The 19,492-nt window shown below is 35.1% G+C and overlaps 2 protein-coding genes and 1 long non-coding RNA gene across 4 annotated transcripts in view; 2 read left to right on the top strand and 1 right to left on the bottom strand.

Moving 5' to 3' along the window:
* The window catches only part of LOC135789037 (uncharacterized), a 34,079-nt gene that overhangs the window by 2,605 nt on the left and 11,982 nt on the right, over nucleotides 1-19,492 (top strand). The window contains exons 2-3 of the mRNA XM_065298608.2: nucleotides 17,421-17,510; nucleotides 18,123-19,262. The gene's annotated coding sequence lies outside the window, so the exon portion shown is untranslated. The remainder of the gene's footprint in view (nucleotides 1-17,420; nucleotides 17,511-18,122; nucleotides 19,263-19,492) is intronic.
* Nucleotides 69-12,479, bottom strand: LOC135717759 (single-strand DNA endonuclease ASTE1-like). Its single transcript, XM_073811703.1, has 4 exons — nucleotides 10,704-12,479; nucleotides 9,728-9,952; nucleotides 9,400-9,563; nucleotides 69-2,362 (listed from the first exon to the last, which is right to left on the bottom strand). The coding sequence occupies exons 1-4, from the start codon at nucleotides 11,973-11,975 to the stop codon at nucleotides 1,933-1,935; spliced, it is 2,091 nt and encodes a 696-aa protein (XP_073667804.1). The 5' UTR covers nucleotides 11,976-12,479; the 3' UTR covers nucleotides 69-1,932.
* On the top strand, nucleotides 4,968-7,063 carry LOC135717701 (uncharacterized). Of its 2 annotated transcripts, XR_010520341.2 has the most exons (5): nucleotides 4,968-5,373; nucleotides 5,570-5,654; nucleotides 6,056-6,331; nucleotides 6,749-6,806; nucleotides 6,928-7,063. It is a non-coding gene; the product is annotated as an uncharacterized lncRNA (long non-coding RNA). The 2 variants fall into 2 exon arrangements; XR_010520340.2 differs by lacking the exons at nucleotides 6,749-6,806; nucleotides 6,928-7,063 and having other exon boundaries at nucleotides 6,056-6,619.

Below are 19,492 nucleotides of genomic sequence, written 5' to 3' on the forward strand. Positions count from 1 at the left end.
AATGCTATTACTAAAATTAATATTATTGATATAAATTACTAATGTTAATATTAGTATTATTAATGCCAATTAACCATTGCTTTTTGTTTTAATGGCATATTGATAATAACAAAAAACAATATAAGAGTATTGTCAATGACAAGAGTTTTGCATTTACTGTAAGTTAACTAAACTCAGAGCATTGCACTCTGACCGTACAGTATAAAGATAATCAGATGTCAATCATTTGAATTGCTTCAAGTGCACATTTCTAGAAGCGTGTGTCACTCTGTCAAAGGTTTAATCTGTGTCTGTGGTTGCGCGCATCGTGTCATCAACAGGACACGTTTGCAGTTTTGGTTTCCGTTTATAGGTTGTAGATGCATTTTTACGTCACCCAACACGTCTTTATGTTTGTGTTTTAAAGTTTTTTATACGTGTGAGAAAGCAAAGTTATAGCTTATTGTTATAGCTTATATTCTTATTTTTCTTCTTACTGAAACTGTTGACTGTATTGTAACTCCTTTTATCTTTCAAGCTACATCCACCAAACTTGTACCATGCTGCCTGAAATTGTCCTAGACTATTTTGCAAGATGTAAATGACACTGGTCCACAACCACTTCCGGTTGTTTTTAAGTTTTTTAGTTCACATTTATTTTACATTTTGATTCAGTTCAAAATTTTCTGTTGGTTGTATTTTGTTCTAATATGAATTAATATTAATATTTTGTTCAGTGTTAAAAACTAAAACAGGAAGCGACCAGTATTGTTTAAATCCGTCGCACAGTGTAAAACTAGGCTACATTTATGTATTTTAAAGTAATCTCAAGTAAATGTACGCACTTTAAATTTACTCTAAGAGTACACCTAGGCTACATATATTCAAAAATCTTGCTCAAGTAAATGATTTATAATATTTAGTTTTAATGAAATGTCATGATTGATGAAAAGTACACAACAATTGCTTCATATGAAACCTTAACCTTAAAGGAAAGTGACGCCCACATTTTGGGATTTTTGCTTGGAGGACCCTAGAAGCCCCCTGTTGAGGAGCAGAGAGTTCGGTCAGAGTTGTGCAAATCACTCCGCCCAAGTAGTAGTGCTTTGCCTTCTGAGAATATAGTTCCCAGTATGTATACGGTGAAAAGATGTCTGTCACTCATATGACCTTGTTATTTTTACACGTTGTATACAAATCACAACACATAAATAGTAAAAATGTTTGCGTTATTTTGTCACTTATTTGGAGCGGTATGCTAGCTGTAGCGTTGTGAATGTATACATATGATTATTTTACAGATATATTGTTTACAGGTGATATTTACATCTGTACAGTTTAAGATGTTTTTTTACAGAATATACAGTTATACCAGATATATTAAGTCATAAAACCTCTTCTTGGGTCTGTCTGTCTTGGTGCTTTGTAGTTTTGGCCAGAAGGAAACAGTTTAAAGAAAGATTGGGCTAAGTGTGAGGTCCAAAGTGACCTTTTTATCCCTTTTCTCACTCTGGAGATGTAAATATCTTTTCCACGTCAAAGACAGTTTTTATAAATATGGACTTTGCCGTGGATTTTTGCCTACGCACACTTTACGATCAAATCTGTGCGTACGCACGCTTTATAAATGAGTCCCCTGATGTCTGCCTTGATACTTGAACTTGAACTTCAGCTGGTGGTGGAAGTACCTCGGCTGGGCCTTTTTCACAATGGTGTCACTGTGATTATCCCACTTCAGGTTCTGAGAGATGGTGGTACCTAGGAACCTGAATGACTTCACATGTAGTCATTTCCACTGGTTTGAATGGGTCATGTCAGATGTCAAGCCAGACTCGCCACCAATGGATGATTTGAACATTTTCACTGAAAATCTTTTAGTGTAAGAATAGAAAGTCCCCCTCCCACTTTTAAATTCTCTCTACAACTCTAAGCACAAGTGTTATTTAAAGATATTTAGTCAAAGCATCTCCTTTCAGATTTCTTTGAGGGATGGTTAGCATTACGTGCTTTGGCCTTGTGTCTGGTACGAATGGTGTAGAAACATTCAGACCTGCCCTTTTTGTGATCTTTCGCCTTACTTTGTTTTCCATCATCATCATCATCATCATCATCATCATCATCATAGTCCTCAATATCTTCCTGCATCAGATGTTCATAGTTCGGTTCTTCTGCAGACAGATCATTGCATCTGTTGCCAACAGCTCTGTTCCTGTATCTGGTACTGATTCTCCTGACAACATCTTCATCCACCAAGCTCAGAACCGCATCTCTCATCTGTCTGAATAGCTTTTCAGCTTCTGAGCCCATCGGCAGCAGAGACTCTGGTTTGATGCCTCTCTTGAACTCCCGAGCAGCGTGGTGAACCAACGTTCCCTGGTACAACCTAAATATCAGAGAAATGCTCTGTTATATATCACAGTATTTAGTAGTAGTATAAACTGAATATTTATGGATATGTTTAAAATTGTAAACTTTACATTACTCTCAAATTTGCATTTTGTAATATATTTAGTTTTTGCAGTAAACATAATTTGTGATTTTTTTTTTCGAAACACTGTCAAGTAACAAGTAACGTGCATTACGTAATAATATTACTTTACTGAAGTAACGAGTAAAGTAATGGATTATTTTTTAAATGTACACATTAATATTTGAGTTACTTTTTCAAAAAAGTAATGCAAGTTACTTTTTTAGTTTAATTAATTTGATTAAAATAATTATGTACTGAATTAAACTAAACATAGTCACATTATGCACTTTATGCGTACATGCCTGTGTGGGAACAGTTTGAGTTAGAAACTGAGATGGCAGGCCAGAGTTCGACATTTTTGTGATGCAATATGCAATTTCTGAATGCAGAATTTTTCAGCCATGAAAAACATTGCAAGCCTCAGCCAAGAAAAAGTAACGCAAAACTAACTAAAAGGTAGTGTAAGCATTACACTACTAATGCAACTAAGTAATGCAAGTAGTTATTTTTTTGGGAGCAACTTAATATTGTAATGCATTACTTTTAAAAGTAACTTTCCCTAACACTAATAACAACACATCATACTACTGTATGAAAGGGTTAATAATTTCTTATACCACAGGGCTGTTGAATGCTTTATTATAATGAAATGTTACATGTGTGTTGATTTTTTCCTGTAAACCGCACACCTAATCTGTCTAATATCTTAAAATAATCACCAGAGAAATGATTGTGATAACCGTGGTATAAGTGGAAGAATTGACTCTGGTCCTTATTTGAAAATAATGCACATCGGCTTCATGTCATGCTGCATTAACTCCTTGGGTGTGTATTATTTTTGAATAATTCAATGCCTGTCAATTATTCAACCCAAATGCTGCTGGGTTATTTTTAACCCATTGCTGATTAAATATTAGACAAAACACACGTTGGGTTAATAAATAATCATATGCTGGGTTGTTTCAACTCATGGCTGGGTTAACAACAACCCAGCGGAATTGAAAGTTTTCCTTACATAATCCATACTGTTTTAAATATATTTTTTTTCCATAAAAGTGTATACTGTGCAGTGGGCTTTGGTATTATGGTAGTATTACATTTTAAAGGAAAACACCACAGTTTTTTCAATATTTTACTATGTTCTTACCTCAACTTAGATGAATGAATACATACCTTTATTTCTCAATGGGTGCACTTCATCTTTGCACAGCACGTCGTGAATGTGTTAGCATTTAGCCTAGCGCCCTTCATTCCTTAGGATCCAAACAGGGATGAATTAAGAAGCCACCAAACACTTCCATGTTTTCCATATTTAAAGACTGTTACATGAGTAGTTACCACGGGTAAGTATGGTGGCACAAAATAAAATGTGGCGATTTTTTTAAGTGGATAAAAAACGAGAACTATACAGTATGGCGTAAGAGCACTTAGTTTGCAGCGCTTCGACCTCGTCGCGCAATAACATCATTACTCCCACACTCACTTACGCCCTGTCCCAAATGGCACACTCCGGACTTGTGGACCTCCTCAGAGTCCACACTTTGATGACATCATGTAGTGCAGACCCTAGGGACCCTTGACGCGAGTCCAAGCGGGTGCACCGAAGTTGTATTTTGGGACAGACTTAAGCGTCACGCCGGAAATAGGAAGAGAAGTTGCCCATCAGTGTGAACTCCTCCCATCTGTTATCTGATTGGTCTGATTTCTCTTTTGCAAGAACTTCTGGGTTGGAAGAATGCGGGAAACCTTTGGCAGTGTGGGCTTCACTGAAGACAACATCAAAGGTTCAAAGGGGGCGCTGATGAGCACACTTTGGAGCGTAAAAATGACAGATGGGACACCCTACGGACTCGTAGACTAAGCGAGCACTCGCAATTTAAAGCCACAAGATCGAAAAACCACATGAAGTGCGCCATATCCCAGGTCAAAAAGACGTAGTATTTAATGTATTAAAAATATACTTAAAATACAAATAGTATGTTTATAATACATTTGTATTTCCAACATACTTATTTGAAGTGTATTAAAAATACGTTAAATTGCATTTAAACGTATTTTTTAAAAGTATACTAGAAGTACACTTGTAATAAATATATACTTAAGTACATTTTTAAGAAATATGCTAAACTTAAGAATATTTTAAATGTATTTATATTAAGTGTACTAGAAGTACATTGGCAATAAATATATACTTAATTACATTTTAAAGAAATATGCTAAACTTAAGAATATTTTTAATGTATTTGTATTAAGTGTAGGCTACTAGAAGTACATTGGTAATAAATATATGCTTTATTACATTTTTAAGAAATATGCTAAACTTAAGAATATTTTTAATGTATTTATATTAAGTGTACTAGAAGTATGCTGGTAATAAATATATGCATAATTAGACTTTTAAGAAATATGCTTAACATAAATGTACTTCTAGTGAAGTTTTAGTATATTTGGATAAAACATACTTTTTTCAAAAAAAGATTCATTAATTGTAATAAGCTAACATTGAACTTTCCTCAAACATTTCAACATTATATCATTCCGATTGCATAATAAACTATTTTTTCAAAGATTTGCTTAAAATCTTACGTTTGCTAGTGTTTATGTTCAAACAACACACGTGACACACGTGACTAAACCTGATTGGTTGTTGTCATAGTAACACGTCACGGTGCTATTTGAAAGCTGTAGTTGTTCAGTGAGTTTAGTTCACGAGGTGCATGCGGTTGCTTGCGTTAAACGTATAAACTGTTAAATTAGATGGCGACTCTGCATTAAACGTATTTATTTAATTAATCGGCGATCGTATTTCACCAGAGGACTAAGATAAAACAACTCGATTTAAAATGTGAGCAGTTTTAGTGGATCTGACGTCGAGGGAAAAAGTATTTCGCTTTTTGTTTGGAGATGAACGAGGCAACACGAGGGTAATGACAGATTTTCGCATTTCTTTATTAAGTTAACTATTAAATAAGTAAACATTACATTACATTTAACCCAGCTTTTTTATGTAACGTTATGTCTGTGTTGCGTGTGGTATTTTGAACATCTTTATTTTCTGACTAACGTTCGGCATTTCTCTTAAGCATTTCAGAAATCATTAAAACCTTTCTTTTTTTTTAGCACAGCGACATAAATATGACCAACCAGATCCCAAGTAGACGGGAACAAATGAAGATATAGCGCATAGAAAGACTTATTCTTGGTGGTAAGTTTGTTGTTGCTATTTGATTTCACGTTTAAGTTTTTCTAATGTTTCTCTTGCAACGCTAACGTTAGTTTAAAATAAATGTTTGCGCTGTCTTACCTGAAAATACCATGATATGACCATATGGTTATTATAACTCCAGTAATGTTCAATGGCTAATGTTTATATCAGTTCAATCTTGACAACCTTATTGTCTTTTTGTTTATTTTTAAATGTATTTCTAATTACATATGGACACAAAAATGACATTGTAAGAAGGGATACTTTTATTAGAGATTGTAAAACTGCTGAGGCTGGGTTTGATTATATTATATTGTCTTAAATATATTGTACTGGGGGTAAATAATTCTTAAAACGAAAACAAATCATTAATCATCATTTACCTGCCTGTTGTTTTTCAGATCAACTGCTATTGACATTTTTGAATCGGGACAATTGTGGAGTGATTCGGAAGAAAAACATTTGCAACACATCCATTCCAGGTGGCTAATTTCTGTCCTTTTGAATTATTCTTGTAAAAACCGTTTGTTTTTATTGTAAAGCTGTAAGGGACTTGGCCTAGTCATCCTTGCATATACCATTTGGCAGGGCACCAGACTAACTTTTTTTACTAGGAGCACAGTGGCCCCCAACTGAAAATTTTAGGGGCGCAACCAGAAAATTAAGGGGCACACACGGTAAAACAACATGCTAACCAAATATTCACATGTCTACTAATTTATACTGTATTACTAATAAATACTTTAATTATAGATTCAGAAAGTACAATGTACTTTTTCAAATTCAGTGTCAAATCACAAAAAAAGGTCAAATTTGCTGGTCACACATGTGCGACCGGATGTAAAATTCAGTGGCACACTCTCAAATTTTGGTGGCCACCATTTGATAGCAGTCTGGAGCCCTGTTTGGCATCATTTCTGATTTCCTTAAATCTCCTTAAACAGAGGTGAACCTTAAGTTTGCAAGACCACAATAGACAAACAATGGAAAATGATCTAGGTTCAAATAAATCAATGTAAAACATATCCTGTAATACACACAGGTTATTTTATTTCATGAGCCTGTTCTAATCCTATCTTCATTCCCACTTGTAGAGTGCTCTGACAGATAAAACTGACACACTTGATGGGGACACAGTCAAAGCTTTAAAAGGTAAACTGAGAAGTTAACAAAACTTCCATACATGCATATCTATGCCAATTTATTTTAAACATGGATAGCCAAATGTTCATTCATTATTGGTTAATTGGTATATTCTGTTTCCTTTTCACAGATCGTGTGATAAAGCAGTCTTCAATTACTACGGTGTCTGAATTGCAAGAAGTGACCCTCCACTTAAACATGTGATATCTAAACTGTTTTGTGTTTTAGTTTAGCTTTTTATAGGTTTATCTTAAGTTGGTTAAAGGCAGAGTGCACTATTTTTGAAAGCCAATGTTAACATTTGAAATTACCTAAACAAACATGTCTCTACCCCAATAGAATCTGGACCTTCTTTTGATAGAGCCACCACACACATACGCAACCCCGGCAAGGATGTCGGTTAGTAGACACACCTAGGCATGGGCCGGTATAAGATTCTGGCGGTATGATAACCTTTAGCAAAAATACCACGGTTTTGCGGTATTGCCATTGCAACACTAAAATGTGTTATTTTCAAATGCCAGGTACAATAAAGCCTTTAAATTATAATATGCTTTCAAAACATATATAATATTTTCGTAATATATATTAAATGTAAACATCAAATCAATCACATGACTTCATGATTTAAAGAATTTTGTTTAAGCACAGCTCATACCTTGGAGACGGTGTCACAGAACATTTTAGTGGTTTTGAAACCTTGACTGTTTTAAACCTCGGTATACCTTGAAACCGGTAACCGGCCCATGCCTAGACACACCCCTTACTGCTGGTTGGCTACAAGTGTGTTTTGGTAGTCGGCCCAATTTCCTTTTCCAAAGCGTTTTTCAAACATTGTGCACTCCGTCTTTAAATTGCACTTAAAACATTTTTTTTTTCAGTAACTTTTTATGCAGAGAATTACATTATGATTATTATATAATCATTGCTTATGAATATTTAGTGATTGCATATTCATAGTGTACTTTTCATTAATACATTTAATGTTAATGTTGTACAATTTGATAGAAGTAGCTCTGTAATTGCATTTCTCTGATATTTGTTTTATATTGTTTCTCTTTGGTCAAGAGATTATGTATGTCTCTGTGCTTGATTAATTTACTTAGATATTTTTGTAATGTACACAACACAATATGAAGTATATTAAATTGTTCTGTATTCAAAATCTGTGTATGTGTCTTAATATTTAATGATTTTAATATAACATTTTAAATATTAAAAACAGCTTTATAATAAAATAGTAGTGTAATGCTAATACATTTCTATTAATGTAATGCTAGTATATTTCTTATATGCTGAAGTACTATTAAAGTGTTCTTAAAGCACAGTTAAATTAAGCTTTAAATGTATTCTAACTGTATTTTTAAGTGTATGAGAAGTGCATTTCAAATGAATTTTAAAGAAGTACACTTAAATTGCACTAAATATATTTGAAGTTGTTCCAATTTAACACAATTTCAATATATTAAATATAATGCAAATAGATTAAAATTGACTTTAAATATATCTTGAAATGCATTTAATATATTTGAAGTGGGTTCAATATAATACATTTAATATGCATTTAGTATAGTAGCTTTTAAATATATTAAGTATGTCCCAAAAAATACTATTTAAATATATTTCTTTTTCACCTGGGATGGGACAGGGCCAATGTTTGAGCGAGTTCACAGGAGTGATGATGTTACTGCGCCAGAGGTCGAAGTGCTGCAAACTAAGTGCTCTTTTGCCATACAATATAGTTCTCATTTTTTATTCACTTTAAAAATCGGCACGTTTTATTGCAACATGATCTCACAAAGTTCCGTTGGATAGTCACGCAATTTTGTGCTCTTATTTCCGTGGCATTCTTACGGATCTCCGCATTTTTCTGTGGCCCTTCTACGGACTGTCTTTTTTCGTGGCATTCTCACGGATTGGTTACTCAACTGCTTTTTCCTATTTTCAAACCATTTTCGCTTCGGTTTAGGGTTAGATTTGGTGTTTGCGTTAGTATGTCACTTACTTTAACTATTGGTTTATACTATTTTTTCTGATTTATTCTTTTATATTTTTTTAACTTTAAACAATTGTCGCCTGGCGTTGGGGTTAGAGTTGGGTTTGGGTAGGGATGTCATTTCATGTAAACCTAACCCTAAACCGAAGCGAAAATAGGACAAAACAGTTGAGTAACCAATCCATGAGAATTCCACGGAAAAAGACAGTCCGTAGCAGGGCCACGGAAAAATGCGGAGATCCGTGAGAATGCCACGGAAAAATTAGCACAAAATTCCGTGACTATGCCATGGAAATTCGTGAGATCAGGTTGTTCATTTTGTGCCACCAAACTTACTTGTGTAACTACTCATCTAACAGTCTTTAAATAGGGAAAACATGGAAGTGTTTGGTGGCTTCTAAATTCATCCCTGTTTGGATTCTAAGGAATGAATGAGGCTAAATGCTAACACATTCACGACACGCTGTGCAATGTTGAAGTGCAGGCAGTGAAAATATATAGGTGTGCATTCGTTGAGGTAAGAACATAGTAAAATATTGAAAAACTGTGCTTGTTTCCATTAAAGCATACACAATACAAGTCATGTGTAAAAAAACGTTGCTGTACCGTGCACACTCTGGTTCAGGAAGTGGACAACACAGTAAGCGATTGAGACAAAGACTCCACCACAGACAGGACTGCCATTGGCTGTACAGATGAGCCACCTCATGATCCAGATTTGCCTGAGTTTTTAGTTTCAGCCGTGTCTCTAAACCCCAAAGTATCACAAACGTTCAGGTAAATGATGTGTCTGACATCAAAAACAGACATCGCCACTCTAGCAGAAATCTTTTGCTTCACGTTTAATCTCTGTTTCGACGTTTATTTCAGGAAGCATTTTATTTTACTTTTGAAAGGTGCAACATATTAAGATAGCAAGCTATCGATGTGTTATGAAATCAGTACCTATTTGTGCCCTGGCTGTAGTGTTGAGCTGTCCATGAACCATCCCCAGTAGAAGACCCCACAGATGCACCAGGTTTGGCTGAGGCTGCGCATTTACCAGCCAGTAACGCATCACAAACACCTGGAACTGAAGGTGAAGTGAGAGACCTCTAAAAGTGACAGATGGCACACCCAAAGTTTCCAAGAAGATCTGAAGTCGCAAGGCGTGTGGTTCCTATAGAGACATTAGACAAATAAAATGAAGCCTTGAATTCATATATCCAAATGTAGACTTCTGTAAAGAAAAGATTAGATGTTTAAACATCAATAAGCTTAAGAGCGCCACAGGGATGACGTATTTTTGTAGGCAAAACCCGGATGCGAGTTAGCATTTTAGCACTTCCGGTTCCAACCTCCCAAGTCAATGGGTTTTTTGAATGAGATTTTGGTTAAAAGCCTCAAATAAGATCTTGGGTAAACAAAAGCTCAAGATATTTTCACTTTTTATTCTATGACACAAAACATACCAGTAATTCCCCTTACTTGTGACTTTTAAAGCTTTGATGTGTCTCTAAAAGGGTCGTTGCTAACAAGTTGCTACATGGCACTACAGACTTTGTTGTCACAGCAACATGGCACAATTCCCAACAATGATTCATCCTCAGACTATTTGTTTAACAGGGAATGTGTATTTAAAGGTTTTTAATAAAGTTTGAATAAGTTGTCAGAAGCTGGTGGCGATGATGTTGAAGTCAAGTGGCCATGGTGTAGTTCACTTGTTTTTTAGTAAATGCGTTTTTGCAAGTCGTGTTTTGTGAAGAATATCTTGTGGGACAAAATGCATAAGTGTGTTTAACTTTTGTTAAACACAGAGCTTATTTTTTGTGATAATCTAAAAATCTATAGGAAAAATGAATTAGCTTTTTGTCAAGAGAACCTGTGTTGGCCTACAAAAATACGTCATCTCTACGGTACTCTATTATTACCTCTGGTAATGTTTCCAGTTGAAGTCCTTCTTTTACTTTAGTCTCTATAGCTTCAACTTCTGAACTGGTTAGAGTTAATCCCTCTCTGTCGTACTCTGTTACATAGCACTTGTCTGTAGCAGTAGATGTTTTAGCAGCTGCAACGTGTTTGTCCACCGTCTGTTGTTTCCCCAACAACACTAAACCGTAAAGCACTTGTCGTATGGGACGAGAGATTTTGTGGCTGCTGGGTTGCTGAAAATCTTCAACCTGAGGGTTCAGCATAACCCTTTTTTGTAACAGTACATAAATAATGAAGGAGCCCATCTTTCCTTCATGCAGGTGCATCAGAATCCACGCAGGCAGGGCTTGCAGTGGACCTGTACAGGCTATCTGTGTTTCTGAGTTGAAGAATTGGGCAAGAGAACTTTTGGTGAGCTTGTACTCTTGGATGCCGTTAAACAGAGCTTTACGGACAACATATTTTTTCTTTTTATATTTTATGCGCTTGAGAAAACCATCAATGGCCTCTTCTGGACTCCGGAATCGGGATAACCACTCAAGCAAACCATCAATAGAGTTGATGCCGGGAAGTGCCATTTTTTGCAATTCCATAATATCATGGATGCATGCAAAAACTGGGAGAAGATCCTTGTTCATGATGTTGAAAGATGCACATAAACTTTCCACCTTAAAATGTTTGCTTGGGATGTATTTTTGGTTTGTGTCTGTGTTCACGTCTACATATTCCCAACAAAAATGTTGAGTGGGCAAAAATCCTGCCTTGAGGTCGAATATATAGAAATCGCTGTCATTGGACAGAACTGGACAATTCCACTGGTTAGCCAAAGCAGCAATCTCCCCATCATCTTCATAACACTGAACAAATGGCACCTTGAGTTTATGAAGGGTCTGGGCGAACACATATTTAGTAAGAAGTGGCAGGGACCTCCTCTTCCTTCCTGTAGACAGCTTATTGGTCTTTATAATTTCTTCCTCCGAACGTCTTTTAAGGATCGCAAATTTTCTGTCAGTGTAGTCACCCCCACCATCGATTACAACGTATGGCTGAATATCACAGTCTCTGAGGATGCTGAAAAACTCTGTGATCAAATCTTCAAATGCCTCATATTCTCCTCCATGCTTCAGATCCAGTTTAATGTGCAGGTTTTGAAAGTACAGTTCGTGGTATAAGTTACATCCATCAATTATGAGTTTACTGTCTCTAAATGGCAAATCCTCTAACAAGCTTGTTTGTTTCTCAATGTAAGTTCTCAGTCCCAGGACTCCCATGCTGAATATACTGAATTTACTATTACTATAATAATAAAAATGTATAATAATATAAATTTAGGACCTGTTAGCACTGCTTAATTGTATGCATTGTTGCAAAGTAAAAATTGTAATTTACTGATTTAATGAAATTATGTCGATAATTACATCAACTTAATATTATGTGTAATTTAGCCTAAATATCTGCATTAATTTGTTTAAAACAATGTTTACAACCCCTTCAGCCGTGACTAATTCACAATACAGCACTAGCCTTGAGTAACACATTCCTATTATAAAATAGTTAGTCAGTTACCACACAATACATATAATAAAGGAATGAATAAACTTTTATGATGTAAAATGCCAAAAGTTTTCCTGCTACTGAATAAAACAGTTACTGATTGACTGTGAACAGCAACCGAATGTGTGTGTACTCAAATTGTGTGTACTGTACCGTATATCTGAGTAAAACAGGTGTTGGTTTTCGTTAAACGAGGAGTTGTATCCTAATAATGCACTTATTGCCACGTATGATCGAACTTGATCACTTTCAAAACTCCAAACTTTAAAATACTTAAAAGAACTGCACTGCTTATCATGTATTTTTGTATACTGTACTATTTTTACCATTTTATTTTTGTTCACAAGTCCCAGAACGGATTATGCGACTCGTGAAAAATTATGTGAAGAGACTAAGCTCAGCGCTGACTTTCACACAGTTGTTGTTAATATGATAAAACAACACATATCCAAGTGCGTAGGAGGGCGCAGCCAGGCTAAATCACAGGCAAAAGCTCATCCTATACAGGCTTATGCAAAGCATGCTGGGAAATGGAAAGCCTTATCAACCAATAGTATTGATTTAACTTTAAACTAAAGTAAATCTGCAGTGCCAGACTCCCTCTTAGCTTATCTGGCAAATTGAATGCTATAAACCTCATCACAACCAAAAGTTGCAATTATTTGCAGCAGGGCCGGCGCTAGCTATAGGCAGAGTAGGCAAATGTCTAGCGCCTCAAGCTTGGAGGGGGGCCTCCATAACTGCTAAATCCATGTGCGCTAGTCCGACAGCAATAAATACGGTTTTAAGGTGAGTTCGAATTCATGCGGCGCCGCCGCCGTAAGAACCACAGGTGTTTGACATCAAAGTAACGTGAGAACGATTGATAAGCAAACTCCTCTGTATGATTTCTCGATTCGCTCTCGCGGTGCTTTGATATCATCCACCTGTTGGTTCTTGCAGCACCTTATGAAGTTAAAGAAGCCTAGATGAACAGCATTCAAATCTCTGCAGCTGACACACTTTGAGTGACGCTGAAAGCAGTTATCACGTCCTTTTCCTGCTTAGCAAAAGCGGCATGCAAAGACAGTTCAGCACATGATGCAGGTATTTTAAAATAATGCATTTTAAAAATAATCTTAGCTTTGTTTTGTTTATCAACATCATATCAGGACAGATCAAACTTGAGCGCTGCTGACTCTGTTTAGACGCTTTGAATGGGTGTGCACGATAGCATCGCGTGGAGAGCTGACTATCAAAAAAGTCAAGTTAAAAAAGTTTGTATTTAAAGTCAAACAGCAAAAAACACCTGGCGTTATTGTGGATATTTAAGGTATAAAAAGGTATTGAAATACATATGAATATATCCATAGTCTAATAGATAATTTTATACAGTATATTGGTTCAGCAAGAGGCTGTTCACACCAAACGCGTTTATGACAGTTGTAGACGCCTTTTTTGAATGATATTCTATGGGCAGGGAGCGTTTGCGTGCTGTTTATGCGCGCCGAATGCCTTGCGGTTTTTGCTGCCCGCCGCAGCACGCACTTTTGAAGGAGCGCTGAGCGGGAAAGCGCCCAACGTCATTTGCGTCTTTCCATTTTCCAATCGAATGAGGGGAGAGGTGGGCCTTTCGTTGTGGTGACGGAGGTTTACAGTTGCTTTGATTTCTTACAGGGTAGGAAAACACTTTCTCAGATTATTCTGAAAATTAGAGGGGTGTGAGGGGCCTCCAACATAAATTTTGCCTAGGGCCTCCAAATATCTAAAACCGGCCCTGATTTGCAGTGTTTCTTTAAATGAGGGTGTGGTATTGAAATGACTCTGTTTGAAAGTAATAACCTATACTAACTCATTTTTGAGTTGAAGTTCTTTGACTCTATTTGATTTTATTTGAGTTTATGGAACTAAAAATGGTGAACTCATTGAACATGCATGAAACCTTTAGTTTAATAAACCTTTTCACCAGTTTGAGTACAGTTTATTAATTTTAAATAAGTATATTATTCAGGTTTACCGTTTATTAATGTATTCCATGATACAACACAGCCTTTTTAAACCACAAATATTCTATTTTGTTGGTATTTAAGAGTTTCAGTTATTTGTGACGTTTCAAAGGTCGCAAATGTCATGGGTTACAATCCAAAGGAACACATAAAAATGCAATTGAATGCATTAAGATAACAGTGCAAGATAACCTTTAATAAACACGCCAAATTTAATACTTGAAAATCTAAAAAATAAAGTCACATTATGTAAAGAATATTGAAAATAGCTTACCAAAATGAATGAATGTCTGAAATGAACGCTGTATTTGCGTCAATATGAGATGCGCGATTCGACGAGACGTGTTTATATAATAAGCCGATAGGAAAGTGAAACCTGCATTCTTTGTGCCAAAGGCTTCAGCTTATTTGAAACTTAAGGAGGCCTTATAATAACATTAGTGTGACTTCTAAGATGGCCTTCAACAAATGAATACAAATGTTTTCTTTTTAAATAAAAAAAAACATATATGTTTTTCTATGTTATTGCATATTAGAAAATGCATTTCTAGCCTTATACCTTTATCAAAAGTAATATTGCGTCACAGCCAGTTACTATATTATCTTCACTATCTTTTATTTTTATATTAAAAAACTATGGCATTTGGAGGTGGAAAAATAATTACCCAAGAAATAATATTTTTTCTATTTTCTATCGAAAGTATAATTTACAAATTCGTAAAATTACTACTAGTGCCTTAAAAGTGTCCGGATATTAGGTTCGCCCCTAGATTAAACCAAATGTCAGGTGTATAGGACAAAATGGAGAAAACAGAAAGCATTGTGGCTTATACCTTTAATTCTAATATACAAATAAAACAAATGTATTAATAATATGTTAGAATAAGGGCTTAGTCGTTACTTTTCCTAAATTAGACGTCACTATCGGCCCTTTGAAGCAATTGATGGAGAAATGGCCGTCGCATGCAGTATGTTTTCTCAACCCAAGTCGGTTGGGACTTTTTTTGAATAACAAATATATTTGGCTATATAAATGTCATGAGGCAGATCCGATGCGGTTCACTGAGAAAGAGGACTGCGGTTACGTGTCAGGTAAGAATGCTATTATTATACATGAATATAGCTTAAAAATTATGTTAAGAATGCACAGCTGATAATAAATGTAATGCTTTAATTAATATGTGTTTATTTTCATTTAATGTATATGTGTGACATATATCAGGATTAAACTGAATTATAAAATATATTTTATCATAAACATTTTTATGTCCTAAAAAGTGTAAGTTACACTTTTAAAAAATTATACCAAGCTTTTAACGATTAAAACTCAAAGATTAAGATGCAATTAAAATATGTTTGCAGTGATTTTCTTTTTGATATCATGCAACATTTTTGTTAAAACTATGAAATTCATTTAATTTCCTCAACATACTCATTAAATTACTTAAACACTGAACAATGAAGAAATTGCTGTATAGCTGAAAGCAATACAGGACAACAATACCGTTTACCAATACACAAAAAAACTTTTTCCATCAATTTTATTAATCGTCTTTGCCACTTTTTTCTATCTGCTGAAGCTTATTTCAGGCCGTAAAACCAAAAGCAGATTCACTCGAAGACATTTTTTGTGTAATGCTTTTAACACATGATGTGTCATTTTCTGTAGATTTCTTGTTGAAATAAAACACAAGTTGTGTTAAAAGTAAAAAATGTGTTTTCCAATAATAACACAGAGATGTATGTATTCTGGGGCAACACTGATTGTGTTGTTTTTAACACATCCATTAAGAGTGTTGCCATCCATCACAGTAAATCATATTGAATAACCATGAGTATGTGCAATTAATTATATTTGTAATAAAAATATATTCTGACATCCCACCATACTGATGCATAATTTAGATCTTGTTGAGTATATAAATTACATTTAACCATGGTGTTGGATGTCAGGTTATAGAAAGTTTGTCTTGAACTTTAACTTACACTATTATATTGAGCCACATCTTTACTGGTGTAGTGCTTTGCTTCTGGTTGAGTGTTACATCAACGGGATGCATATAACCACTTAATCCATCATTACCAAAATGTATCTTATTTGTTAGCCTAAACAGAACTCTTTGAATTATTGTTTTTACATTACGGTTAATTTCATTGTGGGAACTTTCTCCAAAAATGAGGAATATATTAAACATTCCTGTCTGTGAAAACCCAGCTATAAAGTTCTTTTTAAATTTTAAAGTTTTCTACATAAATCAGCCAACATATCTTTAATATTGATTAAATAAGATGATGTCAACATTTTAAATTAAGATGAAATTTATGTTACAATCAAATTTTGATGCTCTTAATCTCATAAAACTATAGCCTGGATTAACAGACAGAAGGCAAAACTTTAAAGGGATAGTTTACCCAAAAATGATAATTCTGTCATAGTTTTCTTCCTCTCATGATGTTACTTTCTGTGTTCTGATGAACATGAAGGAAGATATTTTGGGGAATGTTTCTAAACAAACCAATCATGAGCCCCATTCATTTCCACAGTAGGAAAAAATAATATGGGAGTGAATGGGGCTCATGAAATTTTTGGTTCAAAATATCTTCCTTTGTGTTCATAAGAACAATGGCACGTCTCTTTACAAACAGATTTAAAAAAAAAAAATAAACCTACCTCTAGGAATATCCACACAAAGGTGTGATGTCTACCTCGGTCTACCCTGCACTGTAAAAAATTGGATCAACTTAAAAATTACTGGTAATGTAAAAAAAAATATTTTTTCAACTAAAAATTTTACTGAAGTTATACTTAAGGGTAAAGATTTAAGTTAATCCAAAAGTGTGATATAACCAATGCTATCTCACAGGAATCCATACATATTTTACAAGTTAGCTTATTCATATTAATTCATACAACCACATTTGTAAGTTTTAGTACGATTTGCCTTGACCCTTGTAACGTTGGGGTTAGGTGCAGGGTTAGAGTTTAAGTTTCGTTGTTTTTTTTTTCATTAGAATTGTACGATTTTGCACGATTACATTCGTATGAATTAGCCAACTCGTAAAATATATACAATTTCTCATGAGATTAACCCTCAAGAGAGGGTTAAAAACCAACAATTTTTTTAGATAAAGTCTAAGATTGAAGGGTCACATTGGATTTTCTTTTTTCTTCAACAGATCGTCAGCTTCACTGGTCATATACATTGATGTCATAAAGAATTGGAGCCATGCTTACTCTTCTGCTGATCATGGCAATGTTTGGCCAAGGTAAGCATGTCAAGTCAATAGATAACAGACTTTATATATAGATTCAGAAATACCCCATATTGAAAATCTAGGATTTGGTTTTTTTACATAAAAAACTTCCTAATGCAGGAAAAAGATTAATCCCGATTAATTGCATACAAAATAAAAGTGCATTTTTGCCTGATATATGTGTCTGTACTGTGTGTAATTATTAAGTATATTTAAACACGCACGCACGCACGCACGCACACACACACACACACACACACACACATATACATTTCAGAACATTTTTATTTATATATCCATTTTTATTGTTAATATATAATATAGAAAATATAAAAATATGAATAAATAAATATATATACACATGTAAATGTTTCTTAAATACATACATGAATGTGTGTGTATTTATATGTACATAATAATTACACACAGAGCACACTCATATATTATGCAAAAAATCACTTTTATTTTGTATGCAATTAATCGCGATTAATCTTTTCCCAGCACTAATAAATATATGAAACCCATTTAATTTAAAATGTGAAAGGCACAGAATAAAAGCATTTTTTTCAGGATTTTGCACGTGATACTCTATGTTAACAATATTAAAACCTCTTGATTGAACAGGCCAGTCATTGGTGTTGCATGGGACCGCATTCGTCACAGCATTCCCAGAGAACATTGCCTCCTTCTATCCATATAGTTCGAGAAATTCTCTCAACATTACAGCTCTCTATAATAACACAGAAGTTAATGTCATTGTAGGCAACTCAACATACCAACTTATACTGCTTCAAGGAGAGACCCATATTTTTACTCTGTCTTCAGATGTCCTCGAATCTAAACTCACCCAATCCCTGAAGACCGTCAGAGTTTCCAGCTCCAAAAACATTGTTGTAGTGTCAATAAGTGTGCAAGGAGATAGCGTGCAGACCAATGCCCTTTGGCCTTATGAAAGTCTTGGATTGTATTATTCTATCCCCATTCTAAATTATAGTGGAATCCTTTCTACGTTCTATCAAGATCCACAATATGTCAGCGAGAGATACAAATTCTTCAGGCTGCTCATTATCAATACGGTGGGTTACAAAAATATTATCACAATTGCACAGAAAACACTTCAAGCCAACACGGTTGAACTCCAACCCTGGGCCTTTCTCCAGCTTCAGCTCACTGGTTCAGAAATCGCAGTAAGCGGTATTTATAAAGTGGCTGTGATACTGGCCCACCCGTGTATGGAAGTGACAAAATGCAATTGTAACATGGTGGTGAACCAACTTAGTCCGGACGATTGGTGGGGTTACAATTTTATTGTGCCCTACATAAACAACATGGCATGGCTGCATGTGACTGAAAACACTTATACGCAAGCAGCCGGTACCCTGGATCCTATCAAGCCAGGAGGCAAATACATCACCACAACATATCCATCCTCTCTCAGGATTATCAGCCCAGGCATCATCATAGAAGTCATTCCAGAAAACTTATTCTCTGCCTGCTACCTAGTGCAATTCAGCTGGCAGAATGGCAGCGTTCTGGTGATAGCTGAAACAGCCTTAAAGTCAAATGTGTATATAGACAGTAAATTACTGGTATCTAATAATTGGGTCACCATTGCAGATACTGACTATTCTGTGGCATCAGTGTCTCTCAGTGACAGACATGTCATTTGGCATCCTACCTCAAAAATCGCAGTGTACTCGTTTAGTAAGATGTACAGTGGAACTCAATACGGAAGCTCGGCTGTACCGTTAAGTAACACTTCAGGTAAACAACACATTTATTGATGCTTGGTAAAACTAATAAAGGTTCTTTGCCAAGCTGTATGGTTTCATTGTTGCTGTATGGCTGCATTGACTATAAAATAAATGGTTCTTTGGTTTTGTGACATTGCTATGAAAAACCTTTTTAGCACCTTCACCTTTGTTTTGTACACTAAAAAAATAGTTCATTCAATTTACACAATTTTTTAGGGTAAGTGGTTGCAATCAATTTAT

This window comes from Paramisgurnus dabryanus, chromosome 13 (genome assembly GCF_030506205.2).
Source record: "Paramisgurnus dabryanus chromosome 13, PD_genome_1.1, whole genome shotgun sequence".
Taxonomy (NCBI): domain Eukaryota; kingdom Metazoa; phylum Chordata; class Actinopteri; order Cypriniformes; family Cobitidae; genus Paramisgurnus; species Paramisgurnus dabryanus.